We start from the raw sequence: 25,608 nt of genomic DNA, 5'->3' as shown, positions 1-25,608 counted from the left end.
AGGTTTGTTGCAGAAAAGGATCCAGCGAGTTCCCCATATCCATTTCCGGCATGCTGGCTTTGAAGGATGCTCCTCCCAGCCCCAAAGAGTCCACCCAGCTGTTGGTATCTGATAACTGAAGCCTCCTCTCTGGCAAACTGCTGTAAGCAGAAGAATCCCAGCTGGATCCTGGGGTGGGGCAGTGTCTTCAACCTTTGGATTCAGGGCTTGATTTTATTTATATCATTTTGAAAAGATGGAGCTATAAAAGGTGTCGAGGAACATTTGATTATGGTCCCTCAAAACAGCCATGATAGGAGGTCAAGTTGAACCCCATAAGGACATATATCAATATCATACTTTTTTACCCCAGATGACTTTCACCCATTGGACTAGAAGAAAGGTGACCAAAAATGTTCTGAAGGGTTGATGTCGAAATATACTGAATTTTGTGGCACCTTATAGACTGTTTTCTTTTCACATAAGCCATAATAAATCTGTTTCTAAGGTGCCACAAGTTATTTTTGTGGGGAGGTTTGCAGTATCAGACTAGCATGGCTATCCCTTTGGAATTTATCAAAACATATCCTTATAATTGAGAAAACAATGCATTGTAAAACTTGTATCTTGCAATAGTCATTATATCTCAAAAGATGAACATGTTTCAAAATTCAGTGAATGCTGTGGAAATGGGAAAATAAAATCAAGTAAGTCAGTCTTGTACTACCTACAGAAACACAAGTGGCAGGTACACTGCAGTATTGGGTGCACATGTTTGCACATGATAAAAGGAATGAGAAAATATGTAGTCTGCTTATTAAATAAGCACATTGGGAAGATATATGATTTCCGGGATGTTACCATGGCTTATATAGAGGTGCCCACAGGCATGTGTTTTCTATTGGATGGGATCTCAGCAGATGCCAGGAACGTGTTCTTTACTGATACATTAAGAGCATTATATTTCCCCTCCAGCAAATAATTGTGGGGAACTGCATCCTTTGAATATTGGAAGAGACAGATGTGTAAGAGAGACCTATGTCTTGAAAATGCTTCCATGCTTTTATCTGGAGTTCATGGGTCCCATATTCAAGTCTGACCCTCTTGACATTACAAAGACACACTTTCCTATGTTTAAAAAACTGGATTGTTCCTAAGAGACAACAGTTCAGATGCTGTTCAGTTGCACTCTAAGCTCCATCTAATGCAGAACAACCTTGGACTAGGATTAATATTGTTGCTTTGGCTGCTATAGTTAGAAGCCTACCCCTGACCACTAGCACATGGCCTCCAGGAGTTGATTACTCCTGCTTTTCTTTTATACACCCACTAGCTTGTTTTGTCACATTCAGTCTAATTTGCTTTTTAAAAGAGATGAGATCCACTGTGGATCTGAATAACCTTTCTCTTCTAGACAACAAGCCCTATATTTTTATCCATGACAACTTTTTTGTTTTCATTTGCTTTGTTATTTATTATTATAATTATTTACTTAGTTGCCTAAGGTGCGAAACAGTCTCAAAGCAGCTTACAAGCAATATGAAACAAGCAGAGGGCCTTCTCGGTAGTAACACCCTCCCTTCAGATGTAAATGGAATAAACAACAATCTTGACTTTAGAAGACCTCTGAAGGTAGCCCTGTTTAGGGAAAGTTTTAAGGACTGCTGTTTGTAGATAAGTTGTAAGCCACCCAGAGTGGCTGGGGGAACCCATCCAGATGGGTGGGGTGTACATAACAAAATTATTATTATTAATTATTATAATGATATAAAATATAAAACATACCAATAACAATAAAAAAATCTAGCATACATATGCTACTGCCACACCATCCCATGAAAATACCAGAAACATCACTGGTACAGTAACGATTTAAAAGTGCCAACCAAGAATTACTGCTGCACATACTTCTATGTCCAACATCATAGCTTCTACCTATCCTAAATGTCTGTGATTTACATTTTAAATGGAGGTTATAAAATACTTGAAATACAGGGATCAGCTTACTGCGCAGTGTTAACATGTCCCCCATAAGAGGGTGCTTCCTCCATATTATTTTTCAGAAAGGGAAGACTGTTAAATTATAAGTTCAAATAGAAGTTCATAATGACAGAAACCACCATTACAGATCAGACATCACAGGCAGAGCTTTTGAGCCTTCTCACTATAATTCAGAAATGGTGGGCACAATCAGCAAAAGCTAGTCACAACTTAAGACTCATTCAAGTAATGCAATAGAACAGATCATAAATACTTTCCCTTGAATGTGGAAGCACTTTTATAGTGAGGCAGCTTTGCACATTCAGCTGTAGATAATCAAATGATTTCTTGGCCACTATGAGAATGAGATGCTGAACTAGATGGTGCTTTGTCCTGGATCTTAGGCAAGTCAATCTAAAAACTGGGTTGTTTTTTACAATAAGTATAGAAAATTATTTTTTTTAAAGTAGGTTGGTATGCGCAAGTTTTGTACAAAAAGTGATCTTGTACAAAAAGTCAATCCAGCTACTTGGAAATAAGGAACTGAACATATATGGATACTAAACAGTGCACGGAATGGTGCCACAGTGGGTGACAGAGCCCTTCGTCTTCAGGTGGCTGAGTGAAGCACGATGGGGTCATGCTCAGATATCTTACGACAATGTCAATTTTCTCAGTATAAAATGATGATGTGTGCTAAATTAACACGAGCAGTTCAAATCTCAAAAGTCCTCTACTGTATTTAGTCTCTTAGTTTCTGATCATGGGTGAGTCACTTAAAATTCTGGGGCTTCAGCTGCCCAACTGAAATGAGATCCTTCTGTATCTCCAGCAGTGATAGTGGGTAAGGGCAGGATGAAGGACAATATACTGAGGACGCATGGTCAAGAGGCATCTACGGCATATATTTATCCATGTTTTAGCCTCCATTTTCCAATTGATATTAAGCATGTGCTACCTAAACAGTATAGAAATTATTTAAACCATTAAGCATCCATCTCTCAAGATCTATGGAGCTCTTAGGCAAGACACTTTTGGGGTGGTGGGGTCTTTGCTGTGGAGCCCCAGCTGATGTCTAGCTTTCCACCCGCTGAAGTCGCAACAGGTCCGCCTCAATGTAAAGCTACTATCCCTGTTTTCATGCATTAAATGTTGAAAATTTAAAAAGTAATCTGTTGCTCTTGCTTGCAGGCAATGTTGGACTTTATTATTTATTTAAGGAATTTATACCCTTATTTTCTTTATGTGTCTTAAAGTGGCTTCAGTAAAAATATTAAGTCTCTTTGCGCAGTACTGCTGCCTTCATAATTGGGAGAAGAGAATGCTTTTCACTCAGAATTCCTGATAGAAGGATGCAGGGTAAATATCACAGGTGTCAATTCAGTACTTGTGTGAAATTGATTTGTTGTACCTTAGTTTCCGTACAGAAACCACATAGTTCACATTTTCAGGTACTGAAACCTCTCCTCCAGTTTCTGACTTCTGCAAGCAGCTAGAATTTAGGATTTTCCTCTACATCATCTGTATCTCATGAATCAAATCCAAAATCTTTTTCAGCAGTAAATGTACCGTAAATTGTTGCTCATGTACTTCAGGATGTTGTTGTTTTCCATCAAGGAAGTGCTTTTGTTTCAGGGTTATTTTATTTTCCCAACACAAACTACAATGTAGTTTCAATGAGAAAATCTCCTTAGCTTGAAGGGCTGGTGCAATTTGAAGTGTTAACATGTTATGTGGCTGCACAGGTGTCACAGGTTTGAGCAGGATATTGCACAACTGTTGCTGGATTATGACTTCTGTGAATATAGTACTAAAGGGCTATGTCTGAGATTTTTTTTAATCATTTGGATAACCCTTCAGGACCCTAACAATCTTCCTGAGGCAAGTTTCTATCCTCTCACTTTATCCGGATGATCTTTTGGCATGCTCTTGGATTGTTTGTCCCTTCTCCTTTGATGACCTCTGATATCTCCTGTTAGGTGCAAAGGAACATTATGTGTGTTAATACAAGGAGCAAAGACAAACTCTGTGTTCCATTGTTATTTGTAGTGACAATGCCTAGACTGAATGGAGAGGGCAGACTGAAGGTGGAAGCCAGTTTTATGCATGGAGAAGGGTCTTCTTGTCCAGTTGATTAATTACACAAAGGTTTCTAATCACTGCATCCCTGGAGGGTCTCATGAGTTTATTCTCTGCCCTACAAGCTAATGCCAGGTGCTTTCCTTTTTTGGTCTGGCCCAATACTTGCTATTAATACTTACACCCGATCCAGGGCAAATTATAGGGTTGCCCTACTCATGGAATCAAGGCAATTGATTTCCCTAGATAGCTCCAGTAACATTCAAACTGCTCAGTTCTGTACTCCAAGAAGGGCTTCTCTGGAAGCCCATGTGAATCAGACCAGGAAGTACAGCAGCCCTATGTGGGCTTGCTGTAGGTTTCCTGCCCATGTGTACAAAAAACCCTTGTGATGAAAGTGACCATGTATATTTTCCTCAACCTCGAAACAGTTACAAATGCTTTTTTAACTCAAGGTTGAGTTTCTGTTCCTCTGCACACCTTTCACTCTGGTGAATGACCCCCTCCACCCTCACTCCCACAAATAAAGAGAGAAGGGGAGGCAAATGTTGGAATTTCCCTTCCATGGAAAACATGGGATTTGTGGAGACTGCTGTTACTCATTTGTTATATATGGGAAACAGACAGCTTTCCTCAAGGAAGCATTTCTGTTTCATGCATATTGCATTTTTCCAGTGCTCAAGCTGCAGTATTAGCTGAGTAAATGATATTTGACCCCCCCCCCCCTCTGTTGTGAATACTGGATAGAACAACATGGCATGAGAGTTACAGACACCTATTGGATAGTGCTTGTAATGGCTGCCCCCACCAAGTATCTGTGTGTCACTTCTCGGGGTCTGGTACAAATTTGTAACACGAGTCTTCTTTCCTCTCTGCTGCTCCCTCCCTCTTCTCCCAACCCCCCACAAAAGGCTTTGTCTATTTTGAAAAATTAGAGGCTTGATTGGAATATGTTAGCATAAATAATGGGAACTAAGGAGGCTCTTTCTATTAGTGGCTGCCTGATTTGTATTTATAGCCAGATGTGGCAATATGGGTGTGGGGGGGGGGTGTATCTCACACTAAATGCTGTATAGGCACTGTGTTCCCTTGTCATGGACCTACTGTAAGTTCTACACATTATGAAGGCTAGAGGCCTAATATGTTTGCTGACGTATGTTCTGAGACCTGCAAATCCTATCAAGCAGCACTCTTGCCTTGCTGTCCCTGGTTGGTACAGTGCTTGTTCATCCCGCCTTCTGGCAGTCAGATGCCAAAAGTGTTGGATTCTTGTCTATTGGGATTTTATGTTTAAAGACCATCGTATGTGGTGGTCTTGCAGTTAAGGTTAAAGCTTATTGGGAAATGATATATAATGAATTGAAAAAGATGCTTAAAAGAACATTCAAAAAAACAAAACAAAAAACTAGAAGCTTTTATTCTGGGAATTATAGGGATAGAGCAGGGATCAGCAACCTTTTTCAGCTATGGGCTGGTCTACCATCCCTCAGACCATGTGGTGGGCCGGACTATATTCTGGGGGGGGGGGGGGAGAGAAATGAACGAATTCCTATGCCCCACAAATAACCCAGAGAGGCTTTAAATAAAAGGATACATTCTACTCATGTAAAAACACTCTGATTCCTGGACCGCCCACGGGCCGGATTTAGAAGGCAATTGGGCTGGATCCAGCCCCGGGGCCTTAGTTTGCCTATCCATGGGATAGAGCTACCTAAACAGTATAGAAATTTATTAATGTATGCGACTACAGCAGCAAAAATGTTATTTGACCAAAAATGGAAGGAATAAGAAGTCTCGATGAAAGAAGAATGGATACCAAAACTTATGGACTTTGCAGACATGGCTATACTTACTGGAAAAAACAAGAAATCAAGATAACAAACTTTTTATAAAAGAATGGAAATGGTTTATTAAATATTTACAAACAAATTGTAAACAGATAAGGACATTGGCAGGATTATTGTAATAACCTGCAATTTCATAAGAGTATACAATTAAAGTAGATGAATAACTGAAAACTACGGTATAAATAATTTTTAAAACAACAGCAACAGTGTTGGATTCTCTTGAGTGTGCACAGGAAATGTCAGCAGGAACATAGGAACTCTGGAAGTTGTGGCTCATGAGAGAGCATCTTATGTAAAAGGGTGTATATCTCTTTGACACAAGCGAAGCCATTGTGTTAACTATATAAGTGGCTTTTGTGTGTGCTTTTCTTTACCTGTGGGTGGGGTGTCCTGTTTGGGGTAGCAATGTGAAGGTAGGACCTTTTACCCTTTGTCTTTGTCCCTGCTGTGGCCTTGACCTCCCGGCTGCTGTTTTCACCAGGGGGAAAGTCACTGTCCCACTTCTGCCCACTTCTGCCCACATGCTTGGGCCCTGCCCCCCCCCCTTTTAACTACTCCAGCATGTTAGCAAGGAATGCCCCCTTTGCAGCAACACCCTCTTTAGGATGCCTTTATGTATTTATTACTAAGTGGTGGGTGAGTCACCTCCTTCAACAAAACTATGTCCACAGCAAAACTACTATGAATTGCTTTGGAGACAGGATATTGTATTTTTGCATCCTGCTTTGAATAAACGCTGGGCTTTTTAATGTCTTCAAAGGCTCTGAGAAGGGATTCTCTCAAGAGCTTTGTCTGCTGCTCACTTGCCACCCTTATTCTTTCTGTTCAGTCTATGGGGTGATGTTTTCCCACAGGTGCTATGGGCATAAGGGTTTTGTTCCCTTCTTAGCCCCTGCTGTGGGGCTGGAGAAATTCCAGTCCCTTTCCTTCTGTGGGCCTGACTTTCCTCTTGCCCAGTCAGACCAAAATTTCAGTTCTTTGAGGCAAGAAATTATCTCTTACTTTTTTGTGTTTGGTGCTGGATCTCTGCCTTCTACCATAAATATCCATAATAATAACTATGAAGCTTTAATAACAGATTACTGCAGTATGGTAGCGCTAAATTGGTTGAGAGGAGGTTTTACCCTAGAAGAGAGTTGGAGTTTTCTTGGGGGGGGGGAGTTTATTGTCCGCACATTTTCTCAAGCCAGGTGGGCCCTTAAGAGGAGAGCCCTATCCTGTCTCTTTTAATTGAAGCCCTCTTGGGCCTCCCAGCTGGTGTGGAAACAGAGCAGGGGGCTGCATTTGGGTGGCCCAGCTGGGAGGGAGGAGGTGCCCAGCCCAGCAATTTATCCAAGAGCCTGTAATTATGGGGATAATTCTGAAGGCCTGTTCCACTGCCTGGGAAGCGGCTCTGCTGAACCTAGGGGGAGAGAAAAGGGAGAGACGGTGTCAGCATGTGCAACCCAGGACTGAGATAAGTTTCTTTTGTCAACACCAGGTAATTGATCTCCCCTGCTCCTCAGTTACATAGCTACCCATTTCTCAGCTGGGTTAAGAGATGACCCTTGTCTTGAGGGCAGTTGACCATGTAGCCAGGCTGAAGCGGCACTCTGGAATCTACTAGGACTAGGATGCCATAATGAATCCCAGGGTGTGGCTTGGAGTGGCTTCTCAGGAATGAGAAAGGGTGGCAGGAAATAAAGTCTTCCACAGAATAACCTCGCTATGAAGCTCTGCTCCAGTGCCCTGTTGGCACTGGTACTTCCAGGCATGCTCTTGCACTAGGCTTGCAACCCAGACTCTTTTTGCAAAAGCAAATTGGCTAGGCCCTTTAGACACAAGTCCTGCCGGACGTGCTGTGGGGATGTTCCTAGATCAGCCAGCTCTGGGTTACTGGGCATCTCTCCACTTGGCTCCCAACCAATTCTGCTTTTTCGGCTGCCCTTGTTGGTACCCAGCTCTGCTGCTGTGGGGAGACAGGGAGTGTTTCTGGGAGCATGCTGTGAGGCATCCTCTGAGCCAAAGAGGCCCTGCTAGGGGAGGAGTGTCCTACACAGTTGGCTTGTCTAGCAAGATGGGGCAGTGTAAGTCTGTCGGACCCCACACAGTGCAAGGGCCAACTGATGGGATGGAGCTTGCAGCCTCTCCTTAAAGAAACCTGGGAATCTTGAGTACAAGAAGACCTTAATGTTTACAAGGATGTGGTCCAGTGTTTTCATCCCTGCTGTTCTGGAGATATTTCAATGCTCCTGGGGAGGTTGTGAGAATGAGATATAGCATATCTGAGGTGTGTACGTGTTCAATGCATGTGGGGTGGAATGAGGGATAATCCAATCTAATACTCAAAGCCAAAGCAGCAGTACAATTGGGAGTTTGATCAGGAGGGAGAGGGACCCTTTGCATGAAAAAGGAGAGGGCTTCCTTTGTTAATTGGAGTAAAAAAGAATTTGCATAGGGCTCCTCATTAACATGCTCACTGTTGCTACCTCGCTGTAGCCCAGAATCCCCTCCCCCAACTTTGTATCAAACAATGCTGCTCTCTCAGTGGAGGGGAGGGGGGTTAAGCAGGAGCAGCTGGGGGGGGGGGGAGGCTGTGGCACATAGAGTGACAGTACCTAAGTTTAACGCCCTCCCCATCAGACAAGAGAGTGCCCCATGTAAAGCATACTTGGCAGCTTCTCTCATTTTGCCTTGTCTTTTCATGTTGCTCCCTGGTTAATTAGGGTGTTGGAATTTGAGGCTTCCTCATTCCCCTTTGAAGCTTCAGATTGTCCTGTTCCAAATTAACCCTAATTACAAGGAATATCTCCCTCTCTTCCCTTCTTCACAACACTTGCAGATGTACTGTCATTTCAGCTCCGAACGTTGTTAATAAATAAATAAGGCTCCCAGTGTCCACTTCTTACTATCACTCATCCTGGGCAGTGACAAGAACAAGGTTGTTGAGAGGGTCTCTCTCTCTCTCTGCATATTTCTGTCCTGGCCATCACATGGCACAAAACCATCTCCTGGCACTTGTTTAAAAAGAGGCTTTGTACTTAAAGACCGTCTGATGAAGGACTCCTCTAATTTTTGGGATCCATCTTCGCCTGTGGCTTCAAAGTTTGGCCTGAATGTGTTCCCCACCCTTCCTCTACATTCTGGTTGTACGTGTGGTTTCTCTCCTGGGTGGCCTAGTCAAGATCAGCAGAGCTCAGCATGACTCCTGGTGCCTTGCCTCCCAAACAGCCTGGAATGGTTTGGATTCTGCCTCTGATGCTTCCCTCCCAGCTCTTCCCATCTCGGACAGACGCAGAGTGTCTGTCCCCTCCCTGTGTTCCTTGGCATAGCCTCCTCCCTCATTGGCATCCCAGCTGTTCCTTTGGGGAGAGGGGCGTGGAAACCAAAAGCATGCCTGTCAATCAGCTTGGGTTTATATATATATATTTATAAAAATCAACAGCTACGAAGTATTAAAAGAAGAATTTATACTTACAAAAAGTGACAAAATAGCAGGACAGGATAGAATTGTTGAGCTCAGCAGCGAGCTTGTAGTAAAAATGTCTACACAAACTCTCTCTTACCAAGTTTGAGAAATATAATTTATGATGAAGAACCCAGAATGATGGAGCGGGAGAAGCACCAATAAGCAAGAGAATTATCAGGCTGTGGAATATGTGGTTTTTATGTCCTCATTTTCTGCTTCTGTTAAAAATAAGGTGAGCCAGATTATTTGAGAAGGAAAAGATAATATGTGGAAAATGTTTTTTATTTTAATATGAACAATATTTGGATAGGCTATCCTGTAGAGCATTCTTCCTCCCACTTGGGGCGCCATCAGATAGAAAGATAATTTTATTTTTTATTTTGACAAAGTAATAATAATAAATAAATAAAAATCAGCACTCCACCCACAAGACCATTCCATTGTAACTACCCAACCTCCCAAAATTTCAGCACATCTTGCGATGGTTTGACCCATATATTTTTATAGACTACAACTCTCATCGTCCTTGACCATTGCTCAGGCTGGCTGGAGTTGATAGGAGTTTTAGTCCAAACCACCTGGAGGACACCATATTGAGGAACGCTGTACTAGAGTCAAATAGTTGGGAGTTACTGTAATGGCAAGCACCCTACTGTACATATTATGAACCTTCCATTTGTTGTGCTCCACAGCTGCTGCCATAAGACATACCTGTGTCACAAACTTATTTTGGTTTTGCCCCAGTTTAGCTGTCATTACTCCTTCCTCCTCCCCATCCCTGCTGCTGCCGCCATCAAATACAGTTATCCTGGGAATTGCAATTTGTGGTGTTTTCTGGAGAGAGGCAACATGTATTAAACCAGTTAAAGACAGATATGTCTACACACGTTTAGAAGAAAAGGAGTTGGGAAAATCAAGAAAATGTTAGAATGCATTGGTGTTTCTTGGATTCTGACCCTCAAGAGACAGCTATGTTGTCATTAGCCCCATAAGCCTGAAGCCAAACGTTGAGAGTCTTCTGCAATGGCTTGAAAATGGGAGATTGTAGTCAAAACAGAATTTGTCTTTGGGTTCAGTAATCAGTCGCTCAGCCTGTGTCTCTATATCTGCAAAATGGAAATAGTGACAACTTCACATGCTTATTTTAAGGATGATTAAGGGAATATCTACACTATAGACTCAAACAAGTATGAAATTGGTTTAACTGCCATGGATTTCCCCCTGGAGAAGTGTGGAAATTGTACTTGTTTTTGTGAGGTTGCTTTGAGTGCTCAGATATAATCCCTTGAAAAAAGCACAATGAACATAAAGATGGTTTAAATTTATAACACAAATTACTTAACAAAATACTGAAGCAATGTAAATTCAATGTCAATTTCCAAATGATATATCCGTTGTTAACTTTATAAATAAAATTTTATGAAGACACTTGTGCAATATTCCTCAATGAGAAGTTTAACCACGGCAAACAAATGTCTCTGAAAGTCACCTTTGTGCGTTTAACTTCCTATCTTCTGCAATGTGCAGCCACAGAAGCTTGTGTGTGCTAGGGTGTACTTTCACTTTGTACAGATGTGAGGCTCAACAGGCTTGGGCATTACTATGACTGAACTGAGTATGCGCTGTAGAATATTTCCCAGAATCCTTTGCTATATACAGCGGTTCTGTGGCAGGCAGGCAACTTCCTCCACAACTTGCACGATTTTGTAGCAAAGCTACCATTGGGGCATTCTTCAGACTGGAAGCTTGGGGCACAGTGAATTTGCCCTTGGCATTATTAGTTCACTCATCCCACTCAAAGCTATAAGGGGCAAACAAAGTTATTCCCCTTCAGTTTTTAATATACTGACTACATTAGTCATATTTATATACTGTACTTCTTATTGTGGCTTCTAGAGCACCAGGTCAGTTACAGTGGGCAACTTCCTCTGGCAGACAAAAAACTATAGCACTCTGTGGTGGTAGCAGCTTCTCAATATGTAGTTTCTCCTTCCACTTGCCCTTTCCCTTTCTTTTTCAAAAATAAAATACAGTCCCAGAAGCTGCAATTACAGAGGAAGACTGTGGGGGAGGCAGTTCTTAGCCCTTTCCCTCCAACAGTTGTGTCCCTGCCCCCCCCCCAGTAAAACCACTCTTTGCAAGTTGCTGAACACCTGCCTCCTCTCCAGTAGGATTTTGCTTGTGGGTGGGGAGCATATCAAGCAATATCACTCCATCTGGAGCCCCTCCTCACTTCTACCTCTGCAGCTGCATTTTGTTTTATGTTTTAAAGATACTATATGTGATCAAGCACAACACTTCTCTGTGTCTTTTAATTTGTTTTAATTAATTAGACAACTAACACAGATTGGAGTCATCAGTCTACTAGTTAAATCTTCCAAGGGTTGGGGAACTGTATTCTTTTAACCATGATAATGTGAAGAAGAATACATGTGTTAAAGGGAAGACCAGACTGCATGATGTTCCCCTGTGGGCCTCTTCTCAGTTCTAGGGTCTCTCATGTGAATAAGCGAAGAGCCAAGTAAGAGGACAGAGGTAAGTGGGAGGTATATTAACTCCAGTGTTTCTTTCCCTTTCCCTCCAGAGGGCAGCCGTGTCAGCCAGGAGCTCCGGTACACAAAGGAAAAGCTAGGAGAAGAGTCTCTGTACACACCCCAGATGCTGATACAAACGCCCAAACGGGAAGGTGAAAACATCCTGACCCCAGAGGCCTTGGGAATGCATCTTGAAGCTGCTCTGGCTGCAAGCAAAGTGCAAGTCTTACTTTACGGAAAGTGAGTATCAAATTGGAAAATCTATGTTACTCTCATAAGAAGAACATACACTTTTTATGATGGATTAGATGAGGATCTATCTAGTCCAGCATTCAGTTTCTATCAATCTTCAGGTGTCTCTGGGTGCTCACAAGCAGAGCATGAAGGTTATGGCCTTCCCCAATGTTTGTGCCCAGCACCTGTTACTCAGAGGTACATTGCCTCTGCAGCTTCCATTTAGTTAACATTCCTCTTTCCAGCAATTCTTCTGACTTTTTTTTTACATTCATTGCCTCTGCTTCTTCTTTCAGGTCTTGGGATCTCAACAAAATATGCTACAAGTCAGGTGTCCCCATAATTGAGAATGGAATGATTGCACGGGTGAGTTGCCAAGGGAATGCATGCATCTGCAGGGACAGGGGTTGCACTAAAACCCATAGAAATTAGGTAGATCAGCTGGGGAAAATCTCTTTGTTAGATGGCATAAATAATTCCCTGGGGTCTAGCTGGTTGGCTAGAGAATGGGGTGGGTCTTAGAGAGGATATCCAGGTTGCTATGGGGATAGGGTGGAATCTTTAAAAAAGGATGGTGTTACAAAGGAGCAGCTTCCCAAAGCACCCTTCTGGGTTCAGAGACTTGGACATTTCTGCATAGACTGGACATGCTTCTTTTTGCTAGACCCCTAACCCTGGTTACAATCACTCCTGTGTATCTGAGATAAGAGCTAACTATGAGGCTTTATTTCCCTTCCAGCCATATGCTGGGGGAGTATAAAGAGGAAAGTCTATTTTATCCTCAACTGCTTTCAGCAGTGCCTGACCTCTGGTGATAAGGGTTTTACATCCTGCATGCCTCGGTTGCAAGAGACTGCTGTCCCCTTAGACAGGTATCCTCAGAGTGAGGACTTCCCGTGGCCCACTGTAGCCCGTTTGGCTAGGACAGGTCTTCCAGGTTCTCATATCTGGGATCTGTTCGGATTGAGGGCTTGTATTTGGGATGGTACTCTTTGGTTCCCAAAGCCGTTCACTGTTCCAAAAGGCTGCAAGGGAGAGAATGGGGAGACAAGGTTAGTTAAGTTGCAGTAGGACACTGGTTGTAGAGAGGGTAGTCCCACCTGCAGTAAAATTATGTGAGCATTTGGGCCGGTCAAGGAAGGTAAGGGACAAAGAGAGCAGAAGAGAACTGGAAAGATGAACTTGTGGTTTTCCTCTGTGACTGTGGCTCTTGTCATTCCCAGATGATCGAGAAGCTCTTTCCTTGTGTTATCGTGACCCCACTGGACTGCTTTTGGGATGGTGCCAAGCTGCAAGGGGGTTCCGCTTACCTCCCGTGAGTACCTGTTTTTCAGGTGTACTTTTCTGCCCTGCTCTGATTGGCCTGTGAGGCCATGTCTGTGTAGAAGGCTGTCTGTAAGTTAAGCATGTATCCAGCACAGGGATTGAGACCTGACATGCTTTTAGCTATTTCTCCTCTGTTCCCTATTCCACAGACTTATCTGGGCTTTAGGAAGTATGCTTGTCTTTACACATACACACTCTCACACACTGTCTTCTATCTGAGCCCCCCTCAGCTATTTGAGAGTGCTTTCAAGCTCTTTCACAGAATGTGAAGTATGATCATTTAGCATTTTCTTAAAGTGCCCAAAGCACTTCCACTTCCCTCACTAAACACAATAATAAATATAACAAACTTTTAAGGTAGTCCTATTCTTTCAGTATTAAAGAAGGCATTACTAAAGGTTCTTGCATCCCAGTGTGTTGGTGGATGAGCTGAGATTTGAATTGGGGATTTCCAGCTCAGACATCACACCTCAAGCTCTTAACCTCTCGTACAGTGTCCCAGTTCTTATTTGCAGCTAAGCAAGGTCCCAACAAGGAGAAAGACATCTGAATGTAGCAGGAATGTTTGCCTGCAGTCACTGGTCAAGAATAAGGAGTAGAGGAAGAACCAGTCATGACAAGGAATGTACATGAGCCTGCCCAAAAAGATGCTGGCATCTTTTTGTGTTTTGTCAATAATGCTCTTTTACCACTAAGTCAGAGCTGGAGTTACCTGTTTGCTTTTAAGGTCTGCAGGCTGGATTGCCCATGGCAGGCATTGTTAGAAAGCATAGCTGCTGATGATGGAGGAGGAGGGGTTGCAAAAACACTTTGTGGCTTCATAATTTTCCTGTACTAATAAGCGATAGGATCTTTGCCTAATAATTGGGTTTCTTGCTTGGCTTGCTTGGCACCTGTGGACAAGCTTCCTTCCTGTATCTGGTGCTTCCAAGGTTACTTACCTACCTTTCAGTATGTTTTCAGCGTGCTTGTTTGGGGAAACGGAAACATAGTTCTCATTTTCAGTGGCACATATACTATTAAAGTGGCACCTGTGGCACAGGAAGGAGAGTAATGTCCATCTGCTGTAGAATAGCATAATTTGCCAGTTACCACCATAATACTACAGCTTTTCTCTTCTTACCTATTCCACCACGGCATGGTCAAGGGGATTTTGCTTACACCCCCCCCCACCTTGTTCTGCAATGCCACATTAGGGAGGGGGGTGGTAACAGTTAGTGGGTGGTAGGATAGTCTCACATCCTCCAGCCTGCCCCCCCACAGAATTTGGGAATAGGTCCACAGCCCCAGCAGTTTCTCCCTGTCCCACTTCCTAACCAGAGGGAAAACGCTTTCTCTAGTCTCCTACCCCCTCCCCTAAGTTTCTACTTTGGGGCCAATTGCTTTGTTTTGTTGCTCCTGCTGCCTCGTAATTATGTTTCTATTAAGGTGTACAAAATGGGGGATGGAGGGGGAGAGAGGGTAAAGATGTGGGGACCAGCCCCACTGGAGGCACTGGGGGAGGGAGGGCCAGGAACAATAGCCAGCATTCTTTCTGTTTACAAGTGTGTTTGTCCATAAGGGGCCCTGGAGACTTATGCTTTGTCAGCAAACGGCAACACCACGTATTCTCATGCTAATGATACTTTGAAAGCTCCAAGTTGCCCAACAAATGGAATAGTAGCTTTATTCAGCCTGCTGCTGAGAGAAAGGGGACAGGGAGGGAGGGAGGAGAAAACAGATTTCAGAAAAATTAAAAGAGGGAGGGATTTTAATATCAAACTGCCAAGAATAAGGGTTGGGATAGGGTGAAGTGTTTTCCGTTGAACTCGGGAGCAGCACAAATGCAAGGTGTGGGGTTTTGTTTTTTTAAGGGAACAGGGTCTGTTTCATCTCACTGAGTTTATCTCATACAAATGTTGGGTGCTATTTGCAGGGTGATTCACTGAACAAAATGGAGAGTTACTCTTAAGCACACCCCCCCAAAGGAGAGCTAAAGGTTACAGAATTTGAGACTTTGGGGTGCTTTCAAGCTTCCCTTTTCTTTCCCTTTTTTAAAGTAGATGAAATATGGGGTTTTAAGAACACACTTTGCATAACAGCTCAGACTCATGTGCAAACCAGGGCAGTTGGCAAGGAAGCCTGGGGGTTTTCTTGCTCTTCCTAGATTCTTCCATGAAACGTCATGTCCTTGCTCCCTTACTTTCTGTATCCAGTCTCTTGGGTTCCTTGTTTATTTATAATGACTCTCGTACCCCCCTCCTCCACCGCTCAGAAATTTCACACACACACGTCCCAAAGTTTTCTTGTCAGTGGCTGGAATGGGGGAGTCTTTTCCTCAGGTCCAGCTTCCGCTTCAGTTCAGCTGAGGGTCTCTCTCTCTCCCCCCCCCCTCCTTTTAACGCAAAGGGAGAGAAAACTTGGGAGAACAAAGGGCAGCAATCTATGGAAAAACAAAAGGGCCCGACTTGGCTCAGTGAAGCAAGAAACAGCAGATAAAAGAAGCTCTCTTTGGGAGCAGGAGCTGGGCTGTTTGGAATGTGGGAATCAGGCAAGGAGGAACCTTCTTGGGACCTGGGGGTTCATGAATGATTGGAGAGTGATTCTGCTCCGAGCATGACAAGACTTTCCCTGCCCCTGCTTTCTTGCTTTCCACATCTTTTGCTTTTTCCTTCTGTTTTTAAAAAAAGAAAATAGCAAGCAAAATAGACTTTGCTTTGTGATTCCAGCTGAAAGGACAAAATGCTGCAACTCCCTTCTTCATATCCAACCACTTTCCCCCCCCTTCTTCAACTTATTTTGGTTTGTTTGGCTACAAACTTGTGTGGAGAGACAGAAAAAATCCCTAGCAGCCAGCTCTCTAGAAAGACAAGCTTTGCCTATCAAGGCTTTCAGTAATTTGATAGGCTCTGAGAGTAGAGCATGTAGATCTTCAGGCCCTGATCCTGCATGGACAAGCTCCTCCGATTTTAATGACTGCACAACAGGAACAAGAACAAATTCTCCCATTAGAATGGGGAAATGAACATGGAAAATCATACCTGGCAAATTTCCTTGCTGCAGAGCTCTTATAGACCCAGAAACTTAGGGGCTAATTACTCCGGGGCTATGTGAGCAGGATTGTCTCTACCTCCAATCCACTGGGAAGAAGTACAGTTGCTAAGATTATATCAAGGCACTGAGGGAGACTGCAGTCGCCTTGCCACTTTCCCTTGCTTCTGTGGCCTCAATGATGCAACCACTCCATGACAGGAAGTTGAAGACAAGAATGCATGAGAACACCAGTGGAAGAGTGAGTGGCGTCAGTGGAACTGTAGCTCCAGTCTCAGGGTTGTTGTTGTTTACAGCATTTAAAGCAGAGATGGGGAGCCTCTGGCCCAGGGACCTGATTCAGCCCTCCAGGCCTCTATATATGGTCCTCATGAATCTCCCTGGGCCACAGCTCTCACTTGCCCTGCTTTTTGGACATAGGCCTCTTGTTAGAAATTTGCTTCTGTCATGTTAGGAAGATGCTGCATGAATGGCAGTGGAGGAGAGTTGCTGGATATAATCAGACCTGAAACAAGATGCCAGGATTTGTTTGGATTGTAGCTATAACCTTGATCTCGGAGAATGTGACACAAAGCCTGGATCAATTACAATATACTGGCTAATTGAGTTCACTGTCAAATTCTACTCTATGAAGTTTCAAAACCTCCACCCTTTCCAACAGGTACTGGTCTAGGGAAATATCTTTTATCAGTTAATCTCTTGTCAGACCAAGCAGAGGATTTGCCCCTCTAAAAGTTGCCCATTTGGAAAGTTTACTATAATCTGAGATCCCTTAAAGGCGATTCCCCTTTCTGCTAAACTGTATTCCTATCTGTCTAGAGCTGGAATTAATTCCTAAGCAACTCCCTCGTACTTTATACAGATAAAACTAACCTCTATGGCTCATTGTGGCCTTTGGAACCATTCTTATTGCCTCTTCTCTGACCTTTGCCAGTACTTTATATGTTGCCAGAAGCAGTCGTGCAAGTTGCTTGGGCTTAGTTCTCTGAATATCTTGTCTCAGTGGTTCTTCTCTCCTAGCCCCAGATACTCATTTTGGTGGGTCACTGACCCTTTCTCACAGTGTGAAGCCAAGCAACATTTTCAGCGAAACTGGAAAGTGACCAAATAATGGAGTTTTCACAAAATTCTTGTGAAATTTACTGTCTCGAGATAATGTTGGGCAGAACTTGGCACAATTTGCCCTTTCTTTGGTGGGTAGGGAAACTCTAGGCCTAGTACTACATTTTCAGGGGATGTGACCTTTCCTCTGTAGTACAACAGATATGTCATTGCAATGGTTGGAGATGAAGCCTTCCTGGGATAGATCCTTCCACACTTGCTCATTAAATAAGTTGCATGTTACAAGGGTTACCCTTTTTGTTTGGGCAAAAGCAAAATGCCTTTTCTCCCATCAAGAAGCCTTTTCAATATGTGTATATTATCTAGACATCCATATAAAGAGAAAGAATAAAATATGCACATAACAAATTATACTGCTGTGTACATCCCTGTGCATAAATGCATCGGGCCAAGTGTTGTGCATGGAAAATACCCCTCTTCCCTTTCCAGCTTTTGTTGAAAGATTCTCTTTTGCTTCTGGAATACACCCTGATGCCCCTACATGCACATGAGCCCAGCCTACGGCACGCACACAGCTCTGGTGCTCCCAGAGGAGGCACTGTCCAGATCCTCTGGAGCTGGCACTCTAAACCAGATGCCAAATGAAAGCAGCATGCCTGATCCTGTTATGCACGGGAACAAAAGGAATGAAGCCCTATATCAGCACTGAGCAGACCCCTCCCACCCCCTAAATGAGTCTTGTGCAGCCAGTCAGGGCAATTAACGCCAGCGTGCTAACATCTTGATAGAGCCAGTGCTGGGAGAGCCAGGGCTCTGCATGCAAGGGAGAAGCAGTAGAACACAGGACAAGGGAAATGGACTCAAATTATGGCCAGACCTAGTATGTGGTGTGTGTGTGTTCAGAGATCTTCCTTCTTGGGGGACAAGTCCACGTTCCTTCTCTAGCCTCTTTATTGCTCCAAAGGAAAATAAAAGCTGCTCAAGTATGCATTGCTGCATAAGTCTGCTACAGCCCAGACATATGGTCAGGTTTAGCATTGCAAATATTCACACAAATTACTAGCCTACCAAAAAATGTAGTTGCCTGCCTACTTACACATATATGAATTTACAAGCCTCCTTTTAAAATCATCCGTTTAATATAATCTGTAATAGGAATAAGTGATGCTATCTGGATACTTTTCTTTCCCTGTTAACCCATATTTTATCTCTGTAGGGGCCGGCGCGATATCCAGTGGACTAACTTAGACCCCATTCAACTGATGGAGGAGTTGGGTCAGTTTGCCTCGCTGGAAGGATTCAAGGAGATGCTGCATAAGGCAGAGGTTGGCCAGGCCTATATGGAGCGGCCTTGTCTTGATCCCTTTGACCCTGAGTGTCCTACAAGTGCCCCCAACAGCCAAAGCCGGCAGGTGGGTTTAAGCCAGGCATGTTCCCCAACTACTCAGTGTATTTCCCAAATGCATATGTAAATGAGAAAATGAATTCTTTCAAACAGTATACAAGGGGGTAAATCTGTATGTCTTGACTGTTCTTCACACTGCAGATGACAGCTCATACAATGGCATACTCTCTAGCAATAAAACATTTGGAACTTTATCTAGCTTTCAACACATAATAAATATTTTTGTAAGAAAGCACATGCTTTGCATGCAAGCAGAGCCAGATTCAGTCCCTGTCATCTCCAGGTAGGGCTGCAAGGGACTCCTGTCTGAAACCCTGGAGAGCCACTGTCAATCAACTTTGGCAGAACTGAGCTAGATGGACCAGTGGACTGAATTCATGTAAAGCAGCATCTTATGTTCCTAAGGAGGAGAGTTCCATTTTATGGGTGTATAGATCTGACATTAAGAGATGCACTAAGACAGGTTGGACAGCTGCACACACAATGCAACCTTTGCTTCAAGATACCTGTAGCCAAGATACCATAGGAGCCAACTCCTTTGCCCTCCCAATAAAATATTTGAGGGATCCCCCCCAAGTTGATGGGCATTGCCATTCAAATGGTGTGTGCATGCCACATCTTGTGATCGATTATGCAGGGTGGGGCTTATTTTATTCAAGTTGGCACCCGTGCAAGGTACACACTAAATACCATGACATAAGACTGATGTAGCCAAAGTAAATGAACATTCTGGCTACAAAAAGTAGAGCTGATTCTCTGGCCTGGACTCTGGGAGGGGTGGGGAGGAGGCTCGATGAAGTCACAGAGCTCTTCAGATTGTAACACATGTGCACAGCAACAGAATAGCTTCCTTGTGTCTTGTTGGAGCTAGGGACCTCTTTTCAGGCACCGTGTGCCCCAAAAGGCTGGATTCTCTGTGGGGTCCCCCATTTGGTTAGCTTTGCCCTTCTGTGTCCAGGAGTGTGGGGAGATGTGGAATGCAAGGCAGCGTGCCAGAGAGGCACAGGCAGGAATGATGGTGCTGATCCAGGCAGACGCAGTGCAAGTGCTCACCAGCAGGTGGTCATAGTTGGAATGTGTCCCAGAACAGATGGCAGCTTCGGAGCTTTTGGAAGGTGGAGGGGGGGGGGGAGAGCAGTGTGTGCGTACACACACGGAGCACATATGACCAAGGGCAAGCACAAGGAGCGGGAGGATGGAGTTGCAGCCATAATTCCACATTTCCTGGCTTGAAAGCCAGACTGTTATCATTATGGCTATCCAGTTTCTTTCGCTGCCACCACAGGAGCAGGAAGGAGATGCCTGTAGGATTGAAGGGAACACCCAGTGTGCCTGTGGGCAAGCACACGCGCACACAGGATGATATAGTCAGAATGGATTCTGCAAACTCCTCAATCAAATGCAAATAGACACTATGATTTATATGCAGAAAAGCATATAAGTTGCCTGATATAATACCGAGACTTCTTATATTTCTCTTAGATGGATAAATATTATCAAGCATTAGCTGAATTGAATTCATCCATCTGGTATTGTCCAAATGGGCTGCTTGTTGTTGTTGTTGTTGTTATCCTTGTTGGCTGAAAATTTGGCACTGCTGCTTTGCAAGGTAGATTAGATTAGATAGATAGATAGATGATAGATAGATAGATAGATAGATAGATAGATAGATAGATAGATAGATATAGATGATAGATAGAATGTGAAGCCATGATTGGCATGCTTTATGAAAGTGCTGTCCTCCAGCTTACAAGGTGATAGGAATTTTCCTGCTTTTCCCATTGCTTGATGCTTGTCTTATGACTGTGTGGGTGACTCACTGGTGATTACAGGGCAACAGAGCCAGACTGATTTTGGGTCCTCATTCTATGAGAATACCTAGACCAGGGGAGAACCGATATGGAGCACTGTCACATAAAAGCTAGAATCTATCAGATCTCTTTAGCTCTGCTTGCTTTCCCTGCATAGAGATTGTGTGATTTATTATGTCTCAGGGTTCCAGGCATTATGATAATGGTGGCAATGCCATATGGCATGTCGCCGTCTTCCATCCTCGGCAATCAGGGAGGCATCAGGCTGCTCCAAGGAGTAGTTATTCTGACAGTTGTTAGTAAACCTTCTTAATTGTTCCAGGCCAATGTCACTGAACTGAAATCTAGATTATTGTTGTCAGATGTGAGGTTACATAGCTAGGAGCAGAATGGATTATTTCCAGAGAGGATCTCAAGCCTTGCCCATTATTGTTAACCAGCAGAATATGCAATATTATTATGTTTACGTATGTGGTGTTTGCTAAAAGAGAGCTTCTGCCTGTTGTCTTCCTTTCAAGGGCATATGTGTATGTAGGGTCCCTATCAGCAAGGGACTGACCACCCAGGGTCATGACTGGAGGGCAGGTTTAGCCCCCAGTCCAACATTGTCCCAAAGGGCAGAACTTTGCTTTTCTCCACAGAAGAGGATGTCAGCTATTCACTTGGGCACCTCATTGGTGTTTGGGCTACACCAGCTCCAGCCAGTGAGAATTAATCCTGTTCCTATTTGTATAGTTCCCTATAAGGTTCAATTTCTTGGTCACTCCTGGATGTGACAGAATGCTGGAATAGTGTTACGGAATAATGGGAAATATTCTTTGTTTTGTTTATAGTGACATGGATTGTTCCAGTAGCATGGTTAATGTCTAAAGTGCTTTACATTTTTTTCACTATTTTATTTCCATTTATTGGATGCAAAACTGAAGCTAATAAATGTTGACTTTTCCAAAGTGTTCAATGAATTCATGGTTGAGCAGGAATTTAAACCTGTTTGGGTCACTCAGATTCAATATTCCGTCTGCTAGAGCAGGCTGCCTGTCCTACTGAGAATTTCATGTCTGTGTGTGTGTGTGTGTGGTTTTTGTTTTGTTTTGTTTTTTACATGTGACATTTGCAGAGGAGCAACATTTGCCCTTGCTTTCCATAACAGCTGGGTTTTGTTTTATTAGCCAGCTAGTCAGGGCTATAGCACATAATCCCTTAGTCTTAAGCAGAACAGTTCTGCTTCAGTAGTAGTAGTAGTAGTAGTAGTAGTAGTAGTAGTAGTAGTAGTAAATGTACACAGTGCACAAGTCAGAAGTGTGCAAAGATACCTCTTCCTCCATGAAAAGCAGGAGATGGGGCTATAGTGGTGTCCTTAATATGCATCTAAAATACCTGTGCTTATGTCTGGAGTTTATGCTGCTATTTTACATTCCATTCTTGTTGTCTCCACCAGGAACCAGACATCCCCTCAGAGCTCACAGGTGGCTGCCATGGCTTCTCACGAAAATACATGCACTGGCAAGAGGAACTGATCCTGGGTGGCACTGTGAAGGATTCCCAGGGCAAACTGCAGGGGTAAGTGTGTGTTTGTGTGGTGTGTGTGCCTGTCAAGTCAGAGGTCTTTGGCCAGGAATAACTCAGTAGCTAAGGAATTCTTTATGCAGAGCAGATGGCTTTTCCCTGCAAGCGGGGCCAATTAAAAAGGATGGACAAAGTCATAAATGTTGTGTTTGAATAGTGAGGGGAGAGGACAGTGTGGCTTCTGGGAACTGCTTGGACTCTCGCTGCTACCCCTTTCACAGTTGGGGGTGGTAGTAAACTGCCTCCTGAGCCAGCTTGTAACTTGATGCCACTGAGGTTCATATTCTCGTGGGTGCATGTCCGCGACCTGACCCTAGGAGCAACTGGCTTGGGCATTCCTAAGCCATGGGATTTATGTTGATCCCTGAAGCTCTGGCTGCCATCACCCCTTGCCTCCCGAAGCCACCTCCCCCCACCCCAATTCCTTCCAGCTGCCGTGGATGCTGGAAGACACAGCACAGACACCTGCTTGCAGCAATCCGCAGCCCTGACCCTAGAAAGGGGCTCAAATGCACATTGGGAAGTTGATTCCACACAAGTCTGCACTGTGCTGGCACCTGCAGTTATCTGTTCTGCAGGTTGCCATACCTTCTGTTTTGGCATGGTGGACCACGTTCCACATGCTGGTGGGGGCAGTGTCATAATCGGTGTCAGCTTTTAAAAACCATTGTTCTTCAGAGGGGAATTCTTGTGTCTCTGAACCCTTCCATATCTCACAAGGCAAAGAGCTGCAAAAAATGGCTAAGGAATGGGCAATAGATTGGGGACAAGGGTTACTGCTGCTATATATTGCCTTGCTTTGGTTTTAAAATCCCATGCAAGGAAGCCGTCAGAAAATGGGAGAAAAGATCCTCACCTTTTAAAGCTGGAAGGCTCAGGCAGAAGAAAGAGATGTGCTTCTGATATTATAGGGAGGTGCATCTGCAGCCATTTCCAGCTCTTTTCATGCATTTCTAGAACACAATACATGCAGGCTTTTCTTGTTGTGTATAGATTGGGATGTATACATGGTGAACTTTCTATGCAAATCATCTGCTATAATCACAGGTCTGCTGGGAAAGCCTATTGGTTTTTCTCATGTTTTGTGTGGAACGTTAGTCAGTGACTTGTTTTCCATGGCAGCTGATCGGCATGGCATGCATACCTTTTGCATACCTTTTTGATAGGGGTGGCTAGGCACCTGTTTCAATTGAAAAAAGCCCCATAAGTAGGCTTGTGAAAGAACTGTGCACAGAATGAGGGCTGACTGTGAGATAAAGAAAGCAGAAATCAGGCTTTTGGTTTCTGCCTTGAGCCTGGGCAGTGGGGGAGCAATGGGGCCTAAAGGCTCTAGTTCCAGAGCTGAAGGGAGTGCTACCTCCTTGACTGTGAGTAGAAGGGTTGTCTCTCATCCAGCTTCTGTTTCCTGCAGAGCCGAAGCCCTACAAAGCATGTTCCTGTTGATGAGCCCACGACAGCTCTTTGAGCACTACCGGGATGACTATGAGATACACGACATCAGCTGGAGTGAGGAGAAGGCAGCTGCTGTGCTGGAGGCCTGGCAGCGGGAGTTTGTTGAGGTGAGATGGACAGGTTGGTTTGTGGCATCTGTGTGGGAACTCCAGGGCTGCTTGATGCAGGTGTGTACAAGGGTGAAGACACAAACGCGTCTACAAAAGGCTGAAAAAGTGTGTGCGTGGAAGGGAAGATGCTAGAAAGATAACGGGCAAAACTGCATGCAGGTCTGTCAGCGAGGAGCAGAATATTATGTAGGGCTGCATGCAAATATGCATCTGCCAGTGTCAAAAGGTTGGGTGCCACCATGAATGCTTACGAGCATGTAGAATGGCATGGAAAACAATTTATAGGGTGAAAGCATAGCCAGTTGTTCTTGAATTGAGTCTATGGGCCCTGTACAGTTTTCTGTCTTGCTTGGTATTACTACATGACATGTATAGCAGCATATAGGCTCCTTCATGCCTGTGAGCCTTCATGCCTATGCCTGGCGTGTAGATGGATCCTGTGGATGCATTTATGTATGTGAGAAGGATCCCAGCCACTGAGATGACTCTTCTCCTCCCAGTATCTCATGAGTCTTGCTTTTTTGCAGTTGGCCCAGGAATCCCTCCCTGCGAATTCCTCCCAGACTATCCATGCCTTCTCCACCACCACGCTCGATGACATCATGAAATCCTTCTCAGATGTGAGCGCCATCCGTGTGGCTGGCGGGTACCTGCTGATGGTGAGTAGCAGCTTCTTCCCTCTCCTTCCTCCCTCCTATTCCTTTATCTTCCATTGTGTACTAAAGCATAGCTTTTCCATCCTCGCCTTTCTTCTCATTAATTGTTGTCTCATTCTCCTCCACTTGCAGCTGGCGTATGCCTGTGTCACCATGCTGCGTTGGGATTGTTCCAAATCACAGGGTGCTGTGGGCCTGGCTGGGGTTCTTCTGGTTGCCCTTTCCGTGGCAGCAGGACTTGGACTGTGTTCTCTGCTAGGAATCTCATTCAATGCAGCCACGACCCAGGTAGGCCACATTTTGGAGAGGTCTGCCTTCCCTAATGACCACCCTTTGTTCTCCATCAATTTCCCCTCCTCTTTGCTCAGCAAGCAGGAGAACTGTCTACTCCATCAATTTCTCAGGTTATGCAATGCTGAGGTTATGTTCTGCCTCTCTATCCCTGCTTGGCATTAGAAGATGCTGTGTTGTAGAGAGCACATGACCTTCAGATGCATGGCTGTTCCTGAGGTTCCAATGGCCATCGTGCTGCCTTCAGCAATCATATCACTCTAGCTGCCTACATGCTGTTTCTTGTTCAGAAGTTCCAGAGGAATATACGATACTGTATATTCCCTAGCAGCTGAGTTTTTAAAAAAGAACAACTGTCCATTTGTACCGAGGCAGGTACAGACTAAGAGTATGCCACAAAGAGAGCCTCAGCTAAGGTGCCTGCAAGGCAAGGAAGGAGCCTAATAAACCAGGTGCAGGTGACTCAAATATGTTTTAGCAGAAAGCAAAAGCCCGCCAGAGTCACCAACCAACCTGACTTTGGTTAACATGAGAATCATTTAGCGCCTGAGTATAACAGCAAAAGGAAGAATTTGTGGTGCCTTCCAGTCACAGTTTGCAGCCTGAGACCTGTTTCTACTTATGTGGGATTTGAGCAAGTCCTGGATGTGCTCCTCTAATCGGGATTCCTCCCATTGTGCTTTCCTCCATATCTGTATAGGTGCTGCCCTTTCTGGCACTGGGCATTGGTGTGGATGACATGTTTTTGCTGGCACATGCCTTCACAGAGACCAGCCAGCACGTCCCTGTCAAGGTAAG

At 44.1% G+C, this 25,608-nt stretch overlaps 1 protein-coding gene across 3 annotated transcripts in view; it reads left to right on the top strand.

The window, feature by feature from the left end:
• PTCH2 (patched 2) overlaps positions 1-25,608 on the top strand; it is a 73,670-nt gene that overhangs the window by 36,772 nt on the left and 11,290 nt on the right. For 2 of the 3 annotated variants that reach the window (XM_083447775.1, XM_083447776.1), the window contains 8 exons: positions 11,918-12,107; positions 12,398-12,467; positions 13,325-13,416; positions 18,736-18,931; positions 22,174-22,295; positions 23,713-23,860; positions 24,391-24,807; positions 25,511-25,603. In XM_083447775.1, coding sequence (XP_083303901.1) covers positions 11,918-12,107; positions 12,398-12,467; positions 13,325-13,416; positions 18,736-18,931; positions 22,174-22,295; positions 23,713-23,860; positions 24,391-24,807; positions 25,511-25,603 — 1,328 coding nt within the window. The remainder of the gene's footprint in view (positions 1-11,917; positions 12,108-12,397; positions 12,468-13,324; positions 13,417-18,735; positions 18,932-22,173; positions 22,296-23,712; positions 23,861-24,390; positions 24,808-25,510; positions 25,604-25,608) is intronic. The other variant, XM_083447777.1, reaches the window with a different exon arrangement.

Source organism: Podarcis tiliguerta (assembly GCF_965153285.1).
Source record: "Podarcis tiliguerta genome assembly, chromosome: 6".
Lineage (NCBI taxonomy): Eukaryota > Metazoa > Chordata > Lepidosauria > Squamata > Lacertidae > Podarcis > Podarcis tiliguerta.
Note: the sequence above shows the minus strand (reverse complement) of the source record. Positions and strands in the feature narration are given on the sequence as shown.